General features: G+C 37.4%; 3 protein-coding genes across 12 annotated transcripts in view; 2 read left to right on the forward strand and 1 right to left on the reverse strand.

The window, feature by feature from the left end:
• Positions 1-1,009: 1,009 nt before the first annotated feature.
• On the reverse strand, positions 1,010-3,034 carry LOC129720904 (dnaJ protein homolog 1-like). Of its 2 annotated transcripts, none has more exons than XM_055672796.1 (2): positions 2,779-3,034; positions 1,010-2,712 (listed from the first exon to the last, which is right to left on the reverse strand). In XM_055672796.1, the coding sequence occupies exon 2, from the start codon at positions 2,694-2,696 to the stop codon at positions 1,626-1,628; it is 1,071 nt and encodes a 356-aa protein (XP_055528771.1). In that variant the 5' UTR covers positions 2,697-2,712; positions 2,779-3,034; the 3' UTR covers positions 1,010-1,625. The 2 variants fall into 2 exon arrangements, with proteins under 2 accessions (XP_055528771.1, XP_055528770.1); XM_055672795.1 differs by having other exon boundaries at positions 1,010-2,715; positions 2,779-3,033.
• A 3,336-nt stretch (positions 3,035-6,370) lies between these two features.
• LOC129719789 (uncharacterized protein K02A2.6-like) lies at positions 6,371-6,874 on the forward strand. The gene has a single exon (XM_055671197.1). It carries the CDS (start codon positions 6,371-6,373, stop codon positions 6,872-6,874), a length of 504 nt encoding a protein of 167 aa, XP_055527172.1.
• A 3,925-nt stretch (positions 6,875-10,799) lies between these two features.
• The window catches only part of LOC129720906 (inositol 1,4,5-trisphosphate receptor), an 87,251-nt gene continuing 79,178 nt past the window's right edge, over positions 10,800-18,872 (forward strand). For 5 of the 9 annotated variants that reach the window (XM_055672797.1, XM_055672805.1, XM_055672804.1 and 2 more), the window contains exon 1: positions 10,800-11,144. The gene's annotated coding sequence lies outside the window, so the exon portion shown is untranslated. Of the gene's footprint in view, positions 11,208-18,872 lie in introns of all 9 variants that reach the window. The other 4 variants (XM_055672799.1, XM_055672802.1, XM_055672798.1 and 1 more) reach the window with 3 other exon arrangements.

The raw sequence follows: 18,872 nt of genomic DNA on the forward strand, positions 1-18,872 counted from the left end.
AGCAAAGGGTTGCCATATTTACTGCTTTTCTCTTTGCGTATCTCTTTATAACACAGTCTCTAAGGGAAACTATGCATTTTTCATTTATTTTTACCTTTTTAACCCTCCAGCGCCCAGTGTCGCCTTTGAACGGTCTTCAGTTGAACCTCTAAAAAGCTTCAATAAGAACTTTAAAAATATTAATATTTTTTTCGAAGTCCGTCTAAAAACTAATTTGGGCACTAAAGGGTTAATATTCACAAACTACAAAGAAACAAAAAAACTGATCATTTAAAAAAATACATGATTTTTCCATGGTTATTGTTTTCCATTTTTCACCCAAAATTATTAATAAACTTGAGATAGTTTTTCTCAGTAGAGATATACATGAAGACTTTACACTCAGTATTCCTATTTATTCTATCAAAATACTTATGCAAAACTCTCCTGTTTTCTAACATCGATTGAGCAGAAAACTTTGGCTTTTGTAAAAATCATTGAAATGAAAAAAACAAAACTGATTGGAGTTTTTCGCGGACTCCTTTCGAAAAGCTCTGCGAAACCCGTCGATGACTTATTTACTTTGGGAATCTGCTGTTTCTGTTTGGTACTCGTGTTTTTTTTTTTGTTCACACATTTATTTGACACGACACATGTTAAGTTGTTGGTTGTTCTCTATTCTTCGAGTTAACAATCAGTTATAAAATGTTCCATCTATTTATCTTGATATGTTAATTAAAATAAAGTATGAAATGCATGTGCCAAGCGAATTTACTATAAATTTGACTAGGATATTTGACTGAGAATCCTTATTCTTACGACTAAACTGATAAGTTTAGGAACATTCAGGAAGTCGAGAAAGAAAATTTGAGTGATTCTGCAATTGCGAAGAAAAGCAACAATGAGTTATGAGGGTGATATTTTTTAGAACGTACACAAATTTGTTGAAATCTCTAGAAATGACACTTACAGATTTTGAATCAAACAAGTTTTCATGATAATTTTCAAATGTGATATTCAGAAATTAAAATTATTTAATTTTTTTCTTTTTTTTTTTTATTTTAAATTATATAGGATTACACTTGTACTATAACGTACGAAAACCAATTTTTAGCTTAAAAGCTTCCCGCTATTCATTTACCTGTTTACAAGCTAGTGATTTTACATGTCACTACAGATAGCCGTTCATTTACACTATCATAACACTCCTTTAAGTTCAAACAATATAATAGGAAAACGTTTCCCTCTCATATTTCAATTCATCGCATAGAACGCACTACATTCAGTCTTTCTTCCATTCAAAAAAATATATTCACTACTTGGAAACTTGATAAATAATAACAAACCTTTTCGATAAAACGAAAAAATAAGATGTTTTCCTACTCTCTATCATTTAGAACAGTAGTTTTCATACGTTCACTCGCTCGCACTTGATAATCTATTTACAGCTTCTCTGTATTTGCTTTATACACCCGTTAACGGTACATATTTACAAAGGGGCATTCTCTCTCCCATCTTCACGCTCACTGTATTGGCGCAATCAAACTGCCCAGGCGTATCAAAGCGAGAGAGAGAGAGAGAGTAGTACTTCATCACGCGGCTCATACGCGACGTATTTTCCGTTGCTCTAGAACATTCCTGTAGCTTTAGGAATTTCCATCTATCGGGAGCAAATCCGCTAAAATATCTTTCGCGTTCTGATTCAGCTGAGTAGGGAATTGAATATCGAAAGCCACCAGCATGTCTCCTCGTCGCGATGGTTCCTTCGGGAACGGCAGTCCCCGACCTTGCAGCCGTTTTACTGTGTTTGGTCGGATGATTTCCCCCATAGTCGATATCGATAGAAGCTCTCCACCAGATAATGTTGGCACTTTTACCGTTGTCCCACACAAAGCCTGGCGCAACGTAACTTTTGAAGTGTATCTGATATCACTTCCTTCACGTTTGAAATGAGGATGCGGTTTGTCCCGAATGATGAACACAATATCGGCAGGAATTTTTCCAGGAACTTGGTCACCTTCTTTTGGAAACGTTATTTTTGTTCCAGCTTTCCAACCGGGTTTCACATTGATATTCAAAATTTTTTCTTCTTTCCGAGCAGATCCATCTTGCCGCATAACCATTTTTGAAATTTTCATCTTTTTTTGACAACCTCCATTTACGTCCTCCAGCGTCACATATAGATCATGCTCTATAGGCGGGTCTTGCATTTTATGTTTTCGATTGAGTGAGCCGCCCTGTACGTTGAATGATTGGGACCGAAAAGCTCCACCAGGGAAACCTCCCATATTACCACGGTTCCCACCAAATCCAAGTATATCATCCATATCGCCACCAATTTCGTGATAGAATACATTTGAGCCGCCATCGTTGCCGAAGAAAACTCCAAATGGATCGCTTGTTCCGAAAAACTGCGCAAATGTTGCCCTTGGGTCTCCGTGGAACTGATACGAGAAAGATCCGTTGCCATCCTGTGTGGCTCCGCCTCCCATTCCTCCTTTTAAGCCTTCCTCACCATACTGGTCGTAGATATCACGCTTCTTCTTATCCGACAATATTTCATAAGCTTCGGCCACTTCTTTGAATCTTTCTTCCGCCTGTGGGCTCTTATTTTTGTCGGGATGGTATTTTAGGGCTAGCTTACGGTAAGCCTTTTTGATCTCGTCATCCGAGGCCCCTTTGGACACTCCCAGTATTTTGTAAAAATCTTTTCCCATTGTTAATCACTCGTACCTTCTAGAAGAAAATGAATAACGTCATCAACGTATATCACGTAGTGAAAATTGGTGAAAATTTTACCTTTCAGGAAGTATGTATTAATTCTTCTGTTACAACAGGACTAGACTATTTATCTTGTTAGGTGACGAAAATAAACTTTTCGATAAAACTACCACTACCTGTTTAAACTGCAATTGAACTTATCAATCAACGAACGAAATAAACTCTTGCTCTTTCAAATTTCTTCGCAGTGACTGAATGCTGACTGCTCCGAGAGCGCTCGTTTTATAATCAAAACCAACACTTCCAGATCAACGGTCGAGAAGTTTCTGGAAACAAATTCGTCTAGAAAATCAAAGCAACAACAAACTAAAAGTAGGTAATAATCAAGTGCGCGTTTTCACTTGTGTGAAGCTATTATGACGTAAAATACTTGCGGAAACTGACGTCAAAATGTATCACAAAATCAACGAACGTTTTAGTGTAGGTTCTTCGCGATGTTTCCTGATTTGTACAAATCTTGGTATTAGTTGATACTGTTATTCCTATTTTCCAAGGTTTTCATGCGAAAAAGAGAGTTGGATATAATTCAGTTTTGTTTGTACATACTTTTATGAAATTGTTTACGGGATTTGATGTCAGTGTGAACAGGCTTGGTGTTTCAATGCTAACAACGCGTGTAACCCAACGTTAAGGTTCAGCTCATAGAACACCAATACATACTATATACACTGAAACATTACCAAGGTTTGATTTCGTCTGCTTTTTTCCCTTCTTTTTTTTAAGCAGAAGAATTTATCAATGATTTTAATCAAGCTAGAATGCATATTTGTAACTTAATTTGTTGATGATATTATGGAAAAAGGGGATGAAATTTTAAAGGATCGGTTGAATATCTATCAAACCGGAAATAAATGAAAGATTATAGCTATTCAATCATTCCTGTGAATCTTAGTGTCCATAGCCATTACCGTTTTTCCAGAGACTTAAATGAGTTTCCTCGTTGAAGATTACGATTTTTTTCCGGTTTGAGCTTTTGGAATGCATTGTTTTCTTTCATTCTGTCGACCAGTGTTATCGTTGTTTATTCACTAGTAAACGATTTGAGTTTTTCGCAGTGTCAGCACATTTTTCTGTAGCAACGAAACTAGCAATACTCAGAGGGAGAGTTATGCGAAGAGAGTGTTGTGAGCCAAACGAACATGTCAAAATTCGAGCCAAACGAACAAGAAAGGTAACACATTGAAAGGTATTGCAATAAGGTTCAATAAAGAGTATATTTATTTTTACACGTTTTTCATGTTTTATTGCTAAAACATGAATTCGGAATGCTCCAAAGTAGCTTCATCACAGTGATTTTTACCTGGTGGTTCACAAACCCGTTGTATGGTCTACAGAATAATGATGAAAGTATATAAAATTAAACATAAACATAAAATTTAACACCTTCACGGTTTTTACGGATGCACTTTATTATTCCCCAGGACTTCCACCGTCACCATCAGTTATACGAGCCGAATAGAAAGTTAGTGAACATTGCGCTTTGAGAAGATATCTGGCACCTCTAATATGTGAAACCTAGTTGCCAAATCAGCGGTTTTTTTCATCGCTTATCTCTCCCTCTGAGGATCTCTAAACGCAACATAGTAACCAATAGGACTTTTGCTACACATACATGCATAGCATCTGCTGAGCACACATTGCAGATTTACCATTTGTTTCCGTTGTGGCGATTCAGAATTTAATCATCAATTACTGGACGGATTTTTAAAGCGAAAAACAGGCTTTAATCTTATTTTTAAATATCAACTAATAAGATAGAAAGCGAAATACAAATTAACAAGATTTACTACTTTTCAGACACAAAAAAATTAACATTGATCGACATTTTATCCAAACGAAAGCGAAACAAAATACGAACATAACGTTTTTTATAAAGCGAAATTTTTCAAATTCATCTGAACTTTTTAAAACCTTCTTACAATTCACAATGTACGTCTCTATCAGCAATACATTCTGTAACAACGGAAAATGTAATAGTTCTCGGTAAATGTATTGTTTAATATTCGCGCCACTTCGGTTAGCCTGGGTCACAACTTCGAAATTTCCCAGTTTTACGGCATACCGAATTTTAATACTTAAAACAATTTTTTTAAGTTAAAAACATGTTAGCTTGTGTAAATTAGTTTCAATTGCGTGATTTTCGTGTTGAATATTCTAAAATAATTATTTGAATTAAATTGCTCTTGCCGGTCCATGTTAATCATATTGTTACCACTAGCAAACCAATGGTAGCATCAAAGTAAACGCGTCTGCGGTGACAAGTGGGTAGATGTGAAAAATCTATTCATTCCTGAATTACCTTCCAAACTAACAAGTTCATATTTAATAAAGATCCTAGAAATAGTTCGTCTAGTCTTTTCAATTATTCTGAGTGCAATTCGGATGTAACAATTTGGCGACGAGAATATAAGAACCCACATACACCTACTTAGAACCTGCAAGATCGAAATAATTTCATCATCTGGCGAAGACGAAACTTCAAGCGGTGCTGAAAATCAAGGCATTCTCAAGCTTATTCTTAAGCAGAACAAGCAAATGGCAGAACGAAATGCTCGTCTCATGGCCATGATGGAACGTTTCAACAATCAAGAAGCACAGGCTCGGCCATCGAGCAGCCCCGAATTCATCATCGAATCGTTGGCGTCCAATATCCGTGAGTTTTGTTACGACCCCGAGAATGGCAATGTGTTCGACCGATGGTTCCAGAAATATGAAGGCCTTTTCATCAAGGATGGTGCAAAGCTGGACGATGCAGCCAAGGTCCGTCTCCTACTACGAAGCCTCAGTGTGACCGTGCTCGATAAGTACGTAAATTTCGTTTTGCCGACGCATCCCCGGGATTTTTCTCTCGAGGATACCGTGAAGAAATTGAGGCAGCTGTTTGGAATGAGGACTACTTTGTTCAGCAAACGGTACCACAGTGCTTCCAACTTTCGAAACGCACTGAGGAGGACTACGTAACGTATGCAGCAGCAGTGAACAAGCGATGTAAGGATTCGAGTTGAACCGTATCACAGCCGATCAATTCAAGTCTCTCATCTTCATCTGTGGGCTGCGTTCATCTAAAGAAGCTGACGTCCGAACCAGACTAGTGGAAAAGGAAGGTTTGGTGCTGGTGTTTGGAGTCACAAAGTTCCACCGCATGATCCTCGGCCGGAAATTTCCGCTGCAAACCGACAACCAACCCTTGATGCGAATCTTTGGTTCGGAAAAGGGTGATCCGTCGCATACATCAAACCGCTTGCAACGGTGGGCGCTAACTCTCCTGTGCTACGACTTCGAAATCGAATACATCTCCACCACTCAATTTGGTTATACGGATGTACTATCACGCTTGATCGACAGTCATACGAAATCGGATGAAGATTTCATCATCGCTACTATCCAGTTAGAGGAAGACGTCGAAGTTTCACTAAATGAAGCTGTCAGTCCGTTACCAGTCACATTCAACATGATTCGGAAAGCTACGCTGAAGTGCCCGGTCCTACAGCTAGTGATTCAGTACAATCAGAAAGGTTGACCTTCCTCCGCAAGCAGCATCGAAGACGATTCAGTACGACAATTCTATCCTTACCGTGAATCCCTTGCTGTTGTGAAAGGCTGTTTAATGATGTCGGATCGGTTGGTAATTCCGTCTAACTTTCGCCAACGTATTCTGAAGCAACTTCATCGGGGTTCAGGAATCGGGAATCGAGAGGATGAAAGCTATCGCTCGCAGTTATGTTTTCTGGCCAAAAATCGACAACGCCATCGAAAATTTTGTCAAGAAATGCAACAACTGTGCCACTCAAAGACACCAACAAAGGTTCCACTGCAATCATGGCCGCAAGCAACCAAACCATGGGAACGAATTCATATTGATTTCGCTTGGCCGTTTTTTGACCAATATTTCTTGGTAGTTGTCGATGCGCATTCAAAATGGCCGGAAGTAAAGATCGTACAATCTTCAACCACACCAGCAGTTACTGAATTCCTGGATGAACTGTTTTCACGATTTGGAGATCCAGAAACTGTAGTATCAGACAACGGTTCGCAGTTTACCTCGGATCACTTTGCAGCATTCTGCAAGGAGCATGTAATCCAGCATTTGCGAACAGCGCCGTATCACCCATAGTCGAACGGCCAAGCAGAAAGATTCATCGATACGCTGAAACGTTCGCTGATGAAAATTAACAAAGGGGAGAAGATTGCAAAGACGCTACAAGTATTCCTTCAGACGTACCGTTCAACACCAAGCCGTACACTACAAGGAAAATCGCCAGCAGAACTGATGCTAGGTCGGAAGATGCGGACAATCTTCAGTTTACTTAAACCAACACAACGTCAGCCAGCCACCGTGAACCAGAAACAGAATGAGCAATTCAACAGAAAACATGGTACAGTTTCCCGTTCGTTTCAAACTGAAGACAAAGTCTATGCCAAGGTATACACTGCCAATAAGTGAATCTGGTCAGCAGGAGAAATTATCGAAGCTATTGGTAACGTCAACTACAACGTGTTGCTGGAAGTTCAGCATAAAAGGCGTAAGCTGATTCGATCGCATGCAAACCAACTCAAGCACCGTGAAGCAGATGACAATCCGCCCGATTCAACTAGTGAACTGAACATTCTAGTTGACATGTTTGGACTCCATCCTGTACCAACACCAACCGTACATGAGACGACAGCACGACCACCTGTTCTTCCGGACGTTCCAGAAGATCCAGTTGAGGCACCGGTCGAAACCCCAATACTACAAGACATCTTGGAGTTACCAGCTGGACATGAAAATGAACCAGATGATTGTCATGAACAACAAATAGAAGCAGAAAACCCAGAACAACCAGCAACACCTGTTCTCCCAACATTGGAATGCAGTTCTGAAGTCCATAACCGCCCATAACGCTTAATTAAAATGCCTTCAAGGTTTGAGCCGTACCTGGTGTTCTGAAAATAAGAGGAGAGAGATGTTACCACTAGCAAACCAATGGTAGCATGAAAGTAATCGCGTCTGCGGTGACAAGTGGGTAGATGTGAAAAATCTATTCATTCCTGAATTACCTTCCAAACTAACAAGTTCATATTTAATAAAGATCCTAGAAATAGTTCGTCTAGTCTTTTCAATTATTCTGAGTGTAATTCGGATGTAACACATATGGAGCTGTCACTTTTGCCTGCCCAACAGATGTCTAACACATATTGCGACGATGCATGAATTTCGTTCACCATATTCAATAACAGAACAGTGGAATTAATATCGAAGACCTTGAAATGATATTCAGAGAAGTTTCGGTTATTATCAGTCCAAGTAGTGAAAGTCGGTTCAGCCGACACACACCGCACGGTATAGTAGATATAAATTGTCGAATGAGGTAGTTTTGATTTTCACTATTTTGCAATTATTTTTAGTTTTGACTGCCAAAATATCAACACGAGTGTTACACAGTAAAAAATTTTACACGTCACTCAAAATATCTTGTCATTCAAATTTCAGTTGCTTTTGACGTAAACCACGATTTGTTTAAAATTATGTGCAATATCATTCAATTTTCAGTTGCTTCTGACGTTAACCACGATTTTGTTTGAAATTATTTGCAATATCATTTAAATTTGGGTGGAATATCATGGAATTTTCTATCATAAGCAAAGACAATTCTTAATTTGCGATTCGACATAAAGTTTTCTTACTGTGTAATGTTTATCCAGTCGATGATCATAGGTTATTTGGTATCATGAATGTAACGTTCGAATGGGTAGTAGATTATCAATACAAAGAAGGTTGAAAATCGCTGCTTGTGAATTTCATGATAGTGAATATTCTTTGCACTGCTGGTCCAGTAAGCATGATATGGACACTAGGCGAAAACACTTGATTCGAGGACGGCTCGGAGTAACGAGCAATACAGAGATCAAAGGCATAGTGGATCCATGAACTCAGCAAAAATTTTCAAAATAGGTCCCAGCTGTCTATTCGCTTTTGAGATTACTTCACTATAGTGTATTCGAAGTGTGAGGGCATTATCTATCATAACACCCAGGTCTCGAACTTTAGTCACTCGCAGCAAAAGCTGTCCTGCTATGGTATATTCAAATACAATCGGTCTCATTTTACGTTGGAAGGGTAAAATGCTGCATTCGGAAATGCTAACAGTCATGCAATTACGGGATCCCCACTCCACAGAACAGTTCACCATCCTCTGAATTTCGACACAGTCTGCAAAGCTTTTGATAGTCTTATAAATTTTAACATCATCCGCGTAAAAAATTCGGCAGCCAGATGAAACCAAAACACAAAACATGTTAGAAAATAAATTACAATGAAGGTAGTCATATAAGTGTACTACAAGCGCGTTTCGAAAACAAGCTCGTTTTTGCTGGTTCTGGAGATGTTTTCAATGACATGTGTTCAACAATAACAATATCCTCACTTCGTCTTTTCGAAAGACATTACATCATCTAGTAACAACATTACGTACCTGTAAAGGGCTTTTCCTTAGGACAAAGCTTGTAGTATTCAGCAGCCAACGTAGAATTACTTGATCAAATTATTATTTGAATTATTTGAATGATTTCTATATTTATTCGAAGCGGGTCAAAATGCGCCATCAGATGATAAACGAAACGCTTGCAGTGTAACCAATATCACTCCAACTTTTGTTATCGTATCGCTTTCGCTTAAAATTGTTTTAACGCTCTCTAGTTTTGTTAGATTTTATGTCCAGATGACGTTGAAACTATGCGAAAACAATTTTAATATTCAAACGAAAAAACAACTCATTTTTAGAGGTTGAAATTTATTTTTTGTCATCAATTTATAATCAATTAAAACTGCCACTGATAAAAACGATTGTCGATATAGTTGCACTGTGCATAACAACACATTTGCGCATGCGCTGTTTAGCAGTTGTCATAGCAACAGATTTGCGCATTGCCGTAGTTTAGTACTCGAGATGTATTTTGCCACTTCGTTTTATCAAGTTGGCTTGCTTTCATGCAGTTATGTAATACTTCATACACTCGCAGCCTTCAATTTTTGCGCTTTTCTGGTGATAGAGATATCATGGATTAGGTAACATCAACTATTCTATAACAACGCGTGGGAAGCATTGTGTCGATTTCAAGAGAAAAACCTTTGTTTACCAGTGTAATTCGAACATCAAACAGCCAAATAAAATTGTAAATTTTAGCCATTATGTCTGCAATATTCAAATATTTTTTGACACAGTCAACTATCAAAAAAATGTTTTAGCTCACTATAATGATATCTTTATATAAATTGTTACAGAACATCTTTGAAAATAATTTAAATGTAATTTGTAATTAATAATTGAATCATTTTCGAAGATGATAAATAGTTGGCATCGGTATGACCATTTAACATTTATCTTCTGTTTGATAACCTCGCGCCCCCATTCGCGTCCGCTATAACCTTAGGCCTGGAACATGCTGAACGCCAACGCGAGCGGTCGAGCGAGATTCTTGCCGTAAGTAGAGCTGTTCATTAACCTACTCGTCCGAAAAGGCTCTCGTCCGAAAGCTCGCGTTGGCGTTTAGCATAGCAAAGACCTTAGGCCTCTGTCATGCTAAACGACCACGCGAGCGGTCGGGCGGAATTCTTGCCGTAGGTTAATGAACAGCTCTACTTACGGTTGTTCATTGGCCTACGGCGGGATTCTCGCCCGATCGCTCGCGTTGGCGTTCGGCTTGGCAGAGGTCTTAGATGCTGACGAGAATAAACTTCTTTATCAGAGTGTCTAAAATGTCTATTAGAAAAATCAATATAGGTAAGTTCAACTTGACTGATGTCTTTCTTACTACGGTATAAATTTTTAATTAGAATTTCAACTTTTCACTAAAAGCTGTCGAACTTATTTAAATTGTAAAGCTTTCCAAATTTGACACTACCCACAATTCTTATAGGCAATCCCCCCGCACAAAAGCACAAAATAGCACCCCACACCAACACACATGAACCATCGTGTTGCAGTTGTGTGTTTTGTTCGCATCAGCTGCCAACACCAGCCACCAGCAAAAGTTCATCAGTCAGTTGTTCGCAAAGTGTCAAACGGTTCGGATGTAGTTTTCGGTTGAGTTCAGTTCGCGGTGTGGAGCTTCTCGCGCAAAGTTGTTCCATTACTTGATTGTACACTGTCTGTGTGAGAGGGTGGTTTCGGGGGAGACGAGAAGTGTTTTTTTTTTGTTCAACTGCTGGCTGTTGCTGTTATTCACTGAGCGCACACGTATTTTATAGCCAGCAATCGGCACGGTACGACGGAACGAGAGAGCGAAGGAGCTTTTCAGTGTGAAATTCTTCGGATGCGGTTAGATTCGAGAATGTAATTTGCGATTTTTAGCCATTTTTGTTACTAATCCAGTAGTGGTACAGTGTTGAGGTGTTATTTCCGGTACGTGCTATGAATTAGCGAAGAAGCTGCTCTCACAGGAGCTACTTTTTTCTGCGAAAAGGGGTAAAATATGAACGCCCATTAGTGTCAGCTCACCTAATAGAATTGAAGTGAATTTGCCGATGTGACCCTGGAAGATTGGACTAGTGTACCAAGGTGGAAGGTGTCACAAAAAAATGGAAGAATAATACTTAAAGCCAGCTGACCCAAACATCTGCGGCTGCGGAATGTTTTATGGTTTCCCGTTGTTGCATTTATTGGTGGAGTGAATTCCAAATTGGAATAATTAATGCCGTGATGTGTTTCGTAAGCAGGGTGCGTTGCCAGTTGGGAATCCAGTTTTCTTCTAACCGGAGCCAGTTTGTTTGTCGTTGCAATAGCAAATAGTAGTTCCAGTTTACGTTTCGCATTAGAAAATATTTTCTGTAGCTTGATAATGGATTATCACACTGAGCGATGTCTGAGTTCCGATTGATGCCAAATAACAAAATTCATTTGAAAAACGATGTACTACTGAATTAGTTAGTTGCGGCATTTTCATGCCAAATTGCACTAGAAAGCTTTGCTGAGTAGTAGCTTAAATTTTATAAATATTATTAATTCTGTTTCGAGATTATAAATATATTTTGTAACTTTCCAGTGGTGGTCTTAACATTGCTTACTCAAATTGAAAACAAATGCTGCAGCTTTTTTATTTTGTCAAGATCAGTGAATCACGAGCTACCTTTTGTGAAATCATATGCGACCCACATTTCAAAACAAAGTTTTTTTTAATCATTGCTATAAACTTAAGGTGAAACGGCATTGAAAACACAAATGGCTGACTTCGAGCCACCACTTTGAATTTTCAAAGGCACAAGACTCGGTAATAGTTAATTTGTCACCTGTGAAAACGCTCTATTATGTTTGCTTCACCACAGCAAACATAATAGAGCGTTTTCACAGGTGACAAATTAACTATTACCGAGTCTTGTGCCTTTGAAAATTCAAAGTGGTGGCTCGAAGTCCGCCATTTGTGGATTTACCACTAAGTAACGAATTAGCTATGGTGATATGGAACAATATCTCAAAGTTTCGAACTATTTTATGAAATGCTCCTTGAGTTGTCGCATACACCGCAAGCCACTATCATAGTGTTTTTGGTTACCAAATAGGTTCGACCTAATTCACCGACGTTTTCGACCTAATTCACGCCCAATTCGGCATTGTTCTCACCAATTTAACCTAGCCCGCAAAACGTAACCTTCACTTTTGGAAAAGTTTCTCTTCTCTGTTGTGTGTTTCTCTGTAGCATTTCTTTATATCGACAAAAAATAAAAATTAACACCTGGATGCGGCCTGCAAAGGTTTATTTTGCTTGTTTTTTAATTCGTATCAGTTGAATTATCACGAAACGAACCATCTTGGCCAACATGTGCGAATAAAGATTTATAGCATGTGTCAGGGACCTTGATGGCAAATAACAAAACTTAAATTCTTCGAAGCATATCTTTATAGATATCGGTAGCAGTGTATAAGATAATTCAGTATCAATTTACGATAATATCAATACAGTAACCTGTTCGTAGCCTGATCTTAATTGGTGTCATTTCTAACTACCAAAATTTGGAGCTTAGAATTGTACAGAACAGTTATACATAAGTAAATAGCATAGATATTTCAAAAATAGAATATCTTTTAAACGACAAGCAAGTATTAATCCGATCATTTACTAGCTTCAATCAGTCGCTTATGATTTGCAAAAAATTACCTTAACCTTAAAATCAGTGCGTCTTGAACTGTCCTACAGATCAGACGTTTTTTCGGTTGCTTGTGGACTGGTCTTTGACTGCCTATAGCTTCAAAGTTTGTGTTTTGTCAGTGTGTCTTTTAAAGATTACCTGGAAGTTATTTCACATCAGTCTTTCTCAAGACTACCTACTTTTGAATTTAACATTTGTTTTAACTTTTTTCGTATCACCTGAAATGGCTGGACGGAAAAAGAAACCTCGCATCGCTGCGGGGAGGAAAAGAGAGGCATCTCTTTCTGACACATCGAGTGTCTGTAGTGACAATCCTTTTGATATTTTGCCTGAGCAAGAAGCTGGTGAAATGGAAGTTATTAATAATGAAACTATACAAAATATAAAATCTTTAAAAAAGGAGAAAGTTCCACCTATTGTGGTAACTATTTCTTCTGAATTTAATATATTCAAAAAGGAACTTTCAACGTTTGTTTCTGACGTTAAAGTTACCTATCAAATTGGCCGTAGAGGTGAATGCCGCTTATTAGCCGACTCAGTAAAGGGTCGTGATCGTCTTGTTCAGTATTTAACTGACAAGATGTACAAATTTTTTACATATGACACCAAGAACGCCAAGCCGTTCAAGGTTGTCTTGAAAGGTCTCACCAACGATCAAACCGTTGATGAGATCAAACTTACTTTAACAGAATTACTTGGCATAGCCCCTACCCAAGTAATTCTAATGAAACAAAAATCACGAGGCGAAAACAGTCAGAGAACTGGAATTTCCCTTGTTAATTATTTAATTCATTTTAACCGCAATGAGGTTAACAACTTAAAGTTTTTTGAAAAAGCACATGCTTTGTATAATGTGCGTGTAAAGTGGGAAATTTATAGGAAGTATGGCGGAGGTGAAAAGCATATCACCCAATGCCGTACTTGCCAACGTTATGGCCATGGTTCCAAATTCTGTAACATGGACCAAAAATGTCTTAATTGTGGAGACTCTTCTCACAAAAAGGACACATGTCCTGTGAAAGAGAGTAAAAATTTTCGCTGTGCGAATTGTAACGGCAACCATATGTCAAATTTTTATCAATGCCCAGTCCGTTTAGCAATTGTTAAGGCAAGGCAAGGTAAACAAAATTCAATTTCTCAATTAAAACCAACTTCAAAACAAAATTCTCCAAGCGTACCAGTGACGCATAGTTTACCTACTCCTTTGCATACCCGTTTAACTTATGCACAGGTTACAGGTAGTTCGAACATTATACCGCCTAGTGTTGGTAGTTCGAAAATGACCGGTAATATGGGTAAGCAAAACACGCTAGAAAATAATTGTACACCTGTTACTCCAGCTAATATTGCTGCCGAAAATATTTTTTCTAATGTCAACTGCCTGGGGCCTATTACGGCAGGTAAACTTTCTTTTTTGCAACAGGCAATGTTCGATCTTATGAACGCCATGTTGCAGGCAAAATCAATGTTTGAAGCCATTCAAATAGGCACAAATTTTACTATTAAAATTGTTTCTAATTTAAAATTTAGCAATGATTTTAAATAAAACAATTAAAATATTAAATTGGAATGCTCGCTCATTGAAGGCCAATGAGAATGAGCTTTTTAATTTTTTAACAGTAAATAATGTGCATATTGCAATTATTACTGAAACATTTTTGAAACCTAACATAAAATTAAAATATGATCCCAATTACGTGGTTCATAGATATGATAGGATTCAGGGTTCCGGCGGTGGAGTTGCAATTGTTATTCATCGCCGAATCAAACATCGTGCTCTTCCCCATCTTGAGACGAAAGTTATTGAAACTTTGGGAATTGAAGTTCAAACTGAACTTGGGATTTTATTTATTGCCGCAGCATATTTACCATTTCAATGCACACGCGAGCACAAAAATTATTTTAAAGGTGATTTACAAAAACTCACCAGAAATCGTTCGAAATTTTTCATAATCGGCGATTTTAACGCTAAACATCGTTCATGGAATAATTCTCAAAGTAATTCCAATGGCAAAATTTTATTCAATGATTGTTCTTCAGGATACTATTCTATTTTGTCTCCGAATAGTCCTACATGCTTTTCTTCTGTAAGAAACCCTTCAACAATTGATTTGGTGCTAACAGATCAAAGTCATGTATGTAGTGATTTGATCACACATGCTGACTTTGATTCTGACCATCTTCCAATAACTTTTTCTTTATCACATGAATCAGTTTTAAACCCTATGAGCTCTGTTTTTAATTATAACAAGGCTAATTGGGAAAGATACAAAACTCATATTGAGAGAAATTTCAATAATGAGCTGGATTTGCAAAACGAAGTGAATATTGATTCCGCTTTGGAAGCATTAAAATGTGCAATTGTTGATGCCAGGAATTATTCTGTTCCAAAGGTTCAAGTGAAATTTGATTCATCAATAATTGACGAAAATCTTCAACTTCTAATTCGTTTGAAAAATGTCCGCAGACGTCAATATCAACGTTCTCGTGACCCTGTTTTTAAAACTATTTATAAAGATTTACAGAAAGAGATTAAGCATAGATTTACTCTTCTGAGAAATCAAAATTTTGAGACTAAAGTTGAAAAATTGAAACCATATTCAAAACCATTTTGGAAGCTGTCGAAGATTCTTAAGAAACCTTCAAAGCCTATTCCAGTTTTAAAAGATGGTGAACGTTTTCTTGTATCCAATGAACAAAAGGCTCAAAGACTTGCTCAGCAGTTTGAGAGTGTTCATAACTCAAATTTGAATTTTGTGAGTCCAATTGAAAATGAAGTCACACGTCAGTTTGATTTAATTTCTTCCCAGAATTTTTTACCTGCAGAAATAATTGAAACTAACTTGAATGAGATTAAATCAATTATTAAAAATTTCAAAAATATGAAAGCACCTGGTGACGATGGAATCTTTAATATACTAATCAAACATCTCCCTGAGAGCACAATGGAATTTTTAGTGAAAATTTTCAATTGCTGCTTCAAAATTGCATATTTTCCCAAATTATGGAAAAATGCAAAAATTACTCCCATTTTAAAACCGGATAAGAACCCAGCTGAAGTTTCAAGTTATCGACCAATCAGTTTGCTTTCTTCAATAAGTAAACTGTTTGAGAGAATTATTCTTAACAGAATGATGTCACACATCAACGAAAATTCAATTTTTGCAGATGAACAGTTTGGATTTCGCCATGGGCATTCCACAACTCATCAATTGCTCAGAGTTACTAATATGATACGAACTAACAAATCTGAAGGTTATTCCACTGGAGCTGCTCTTTTAGACATAGAAAAAGCATTCGACAGTGTTTGGCATAAAGGTTTGATTGCGAAATTGCAAACTTTTAATTTTCCAATTTTCCTAATCAAAATTTTAAAAAATTATCTTACTGATCGAACTCTGCAGGTTGTCTATCAGAATTCAAAATCTGATAGATTTCCTGTCAGAGCAGGTGTACCTCAAGGTTCAGTCTTGGGTCCAGTCCTGTACAACATATTCACTTCAGATCTTCCTGATTTGCCTCCAGGATGCACAAAGTCATTGTTCTGCGATGACACAAGCATTTCCGTAAAAGGAAAAAGTCTTCGTGTCATATGCAGTCGATTGCAGAAAAGTTTAGATATTTTTTCTTCCTACTTGCAAAAGTGGAAAATCTCTCCCAATGCTTCTAAAACTCAAATGATAATTTTTCCCCATAAGCCTAGGGCTTCTTTCCTCAAGCCAAACAATAATCACGTTGTCAAGATGAATGGGGTTATTTTAAGTTGGTCCGACAAGGTTAAGTACTTGGGACTAATTTATGATAAAAAACTTATTTTCAAAGAGCACATTGAGAGTATACAAGCCAAGTGCATCAAATATACGAGATGTTTATATCCTCTCATTAACAGGAATTCTAAACTTTGTTTAAAGAACAAACTTTTGATTTACAAACAAATTTTTAGACCAGCAATGCTTTATGCTGTACCGATCTGGTCAAGTTGCTGTTCAACAAGGAAGAAAACGCTCCAAAGGATTCAGAATAAAATTCTGAAAATGATTTTGAAGCGTCCTCCTTGGTTTGGTACACTCGAATTACATAGACTTACTGGTGTTGAACCATTAGAAGCTATGTCAAATAAAATTATTAACAATTTTCGACAAAAATCGTTGCAATCCTCAATTGCTACGATAAGCTCTCTTTATAGCCAATAAGTTAGCAATTAAGTTAGTTGTAAGTTTACTTCCCTTTCTTGACAAGTAGGTTTAAATCCCTACGAATGATAAGTCCTAATTGCGAAAGCAAACAAATCCTAACAATTAAAATTACAAATTTCTAACAGTGTTGAGAAGTCACCATTTGTGATTGGACACACATACTCATTATTTACTAATATTTATCATAAATACTTAAGCTACTAACAAATCCCCCCTTATTAAAAAAAAAAAAATCCCGGCGTAACGATCAAAGAACGGCCTCCCACTCCGTGGTGGGACCAAGAGTGCTCCGATGTCTACCTTAACCTTAAAAAACTGTGACTATGTTGCATGCTTGAAATAACAAGCATTAACATTTTAACATGTCCCTTAAGCTGGAAGTACAAAGTCAGCAGAACAAAGAGTTAATAGCATGAAAATTTAGTGCTCATTCGATGCTCATTTAATGCCATATCGCCGAATTTAATGCTCCATCATTTCTTTGAAAAATGCACTTGTTTGCTAGCTTAAGAAAATAGCTAGCAGTCAATATACGAAAATAGCATTTTAAGTCACAAAACAGTTCTATAACGGTCAAAAACATTTAATGCTCATTTAATACTCTTGAAAAAACCTGATGGTCATGATAATTTCATTGCTTTTGTATAAATTTTTCCATAATATGATAAAAACATGATAATACATGAATAGCTTCAATTTTTTCAATCAGAATCCTTTTGATACGATTAGATAGCAATTAAATGCTTTCATATGCGAGCAGTTTTAAGAACTTAGGTGCATTTTTCATTAAATTTTTTCTTTCAAAAATATTGTTCTGCTAGCTCAAGAAAAAAGTTAGCAGAACAATGGCCAGAAAAAGCATTTTCAAGCAATGAACTGTTGTTGCAACATGTGTGTTGCAACATGTGCACTGCACAGGTACTCTGTTACCTAATATTCAAACTCATGCAATTATCGAAGAATAATAATAATTAAAAAAAAAACAAGTGAGCATGCTAGCGAGGTCTTTTATTTCAAAGTATGGAATGCTTTTGTTTGATTTTCTTCTTTAATTTACGGAAAAAGAACTTAAGTTAATGTTTGTGTACTTGTAGCAAAATCAGCCTCGCGACGCCTTTGGTGACGCGACAAGGCTCGTTGGCCGAAAACACACCGGCGCGACCCACGCCGCGGAGTAGTAGAGCTGTATATCAACCCGCGGCAGGACGCGCCAGTATGTTTTCGGCCTACGAGCCTTGTCGCGTCACCAAAGGCGTCGCGAGGCTGATTTTGCTACATATACACAAACATTAACTTAAGTTCTTTTTCCGTAAATTAAAGAAGAAAATCAAACAAAAGCATTCCATACTTTGAAATAAAAGACCTCGCTAGCATGCTCACTTGTTTTTTTTTTTTTTTAAATTATTATTATTCTTCGATAATTGCATGAGTTTGAATATTACCTGTGCAGTGCACATGTTGCACAGGTGGACCCTACGCCACTGCTCGTCACATGGAAATGGGAATTCTTTTGCGTCGTACACAAAGATATCTCTCGTTTTTGACAAAACGAATGAGGTGCATGGGTGTCGCGTACATGAGACAACTCGCGCACAAAATTCTCGTGAGCCCGTCACTTATTATGGAGAGAGAGAAATTAATTTTGCGCAGAAGGATAAAGACAAGAGATTTTATGCAACTTGCTCACCAGTAGGAGTAATAAAAAAAGTGAATAGGATATTAAAGCATAGTTAATATTTTTTAGGACATTTGGTCATTTGAAGCTGACACTTACGTTAGAGTGTGTGTTC

Source organism: Wyeomyia smithii, chromosome 2 (genome assembly GCF_029784165.1).
Source record: "Wyeomyia smithii strain HCP4-BCI-WySm-NY-G18 chromosome 2, ASM2978416v1, whole genome shotgun sequence".
Taxonomy (NCBI): domain Eukaryota; kingdom Metazoa; phylum Arthropoda; class Insecta; order Diptera; family Culicidae; genus Wyeomyia; species Wyeomyia smithii.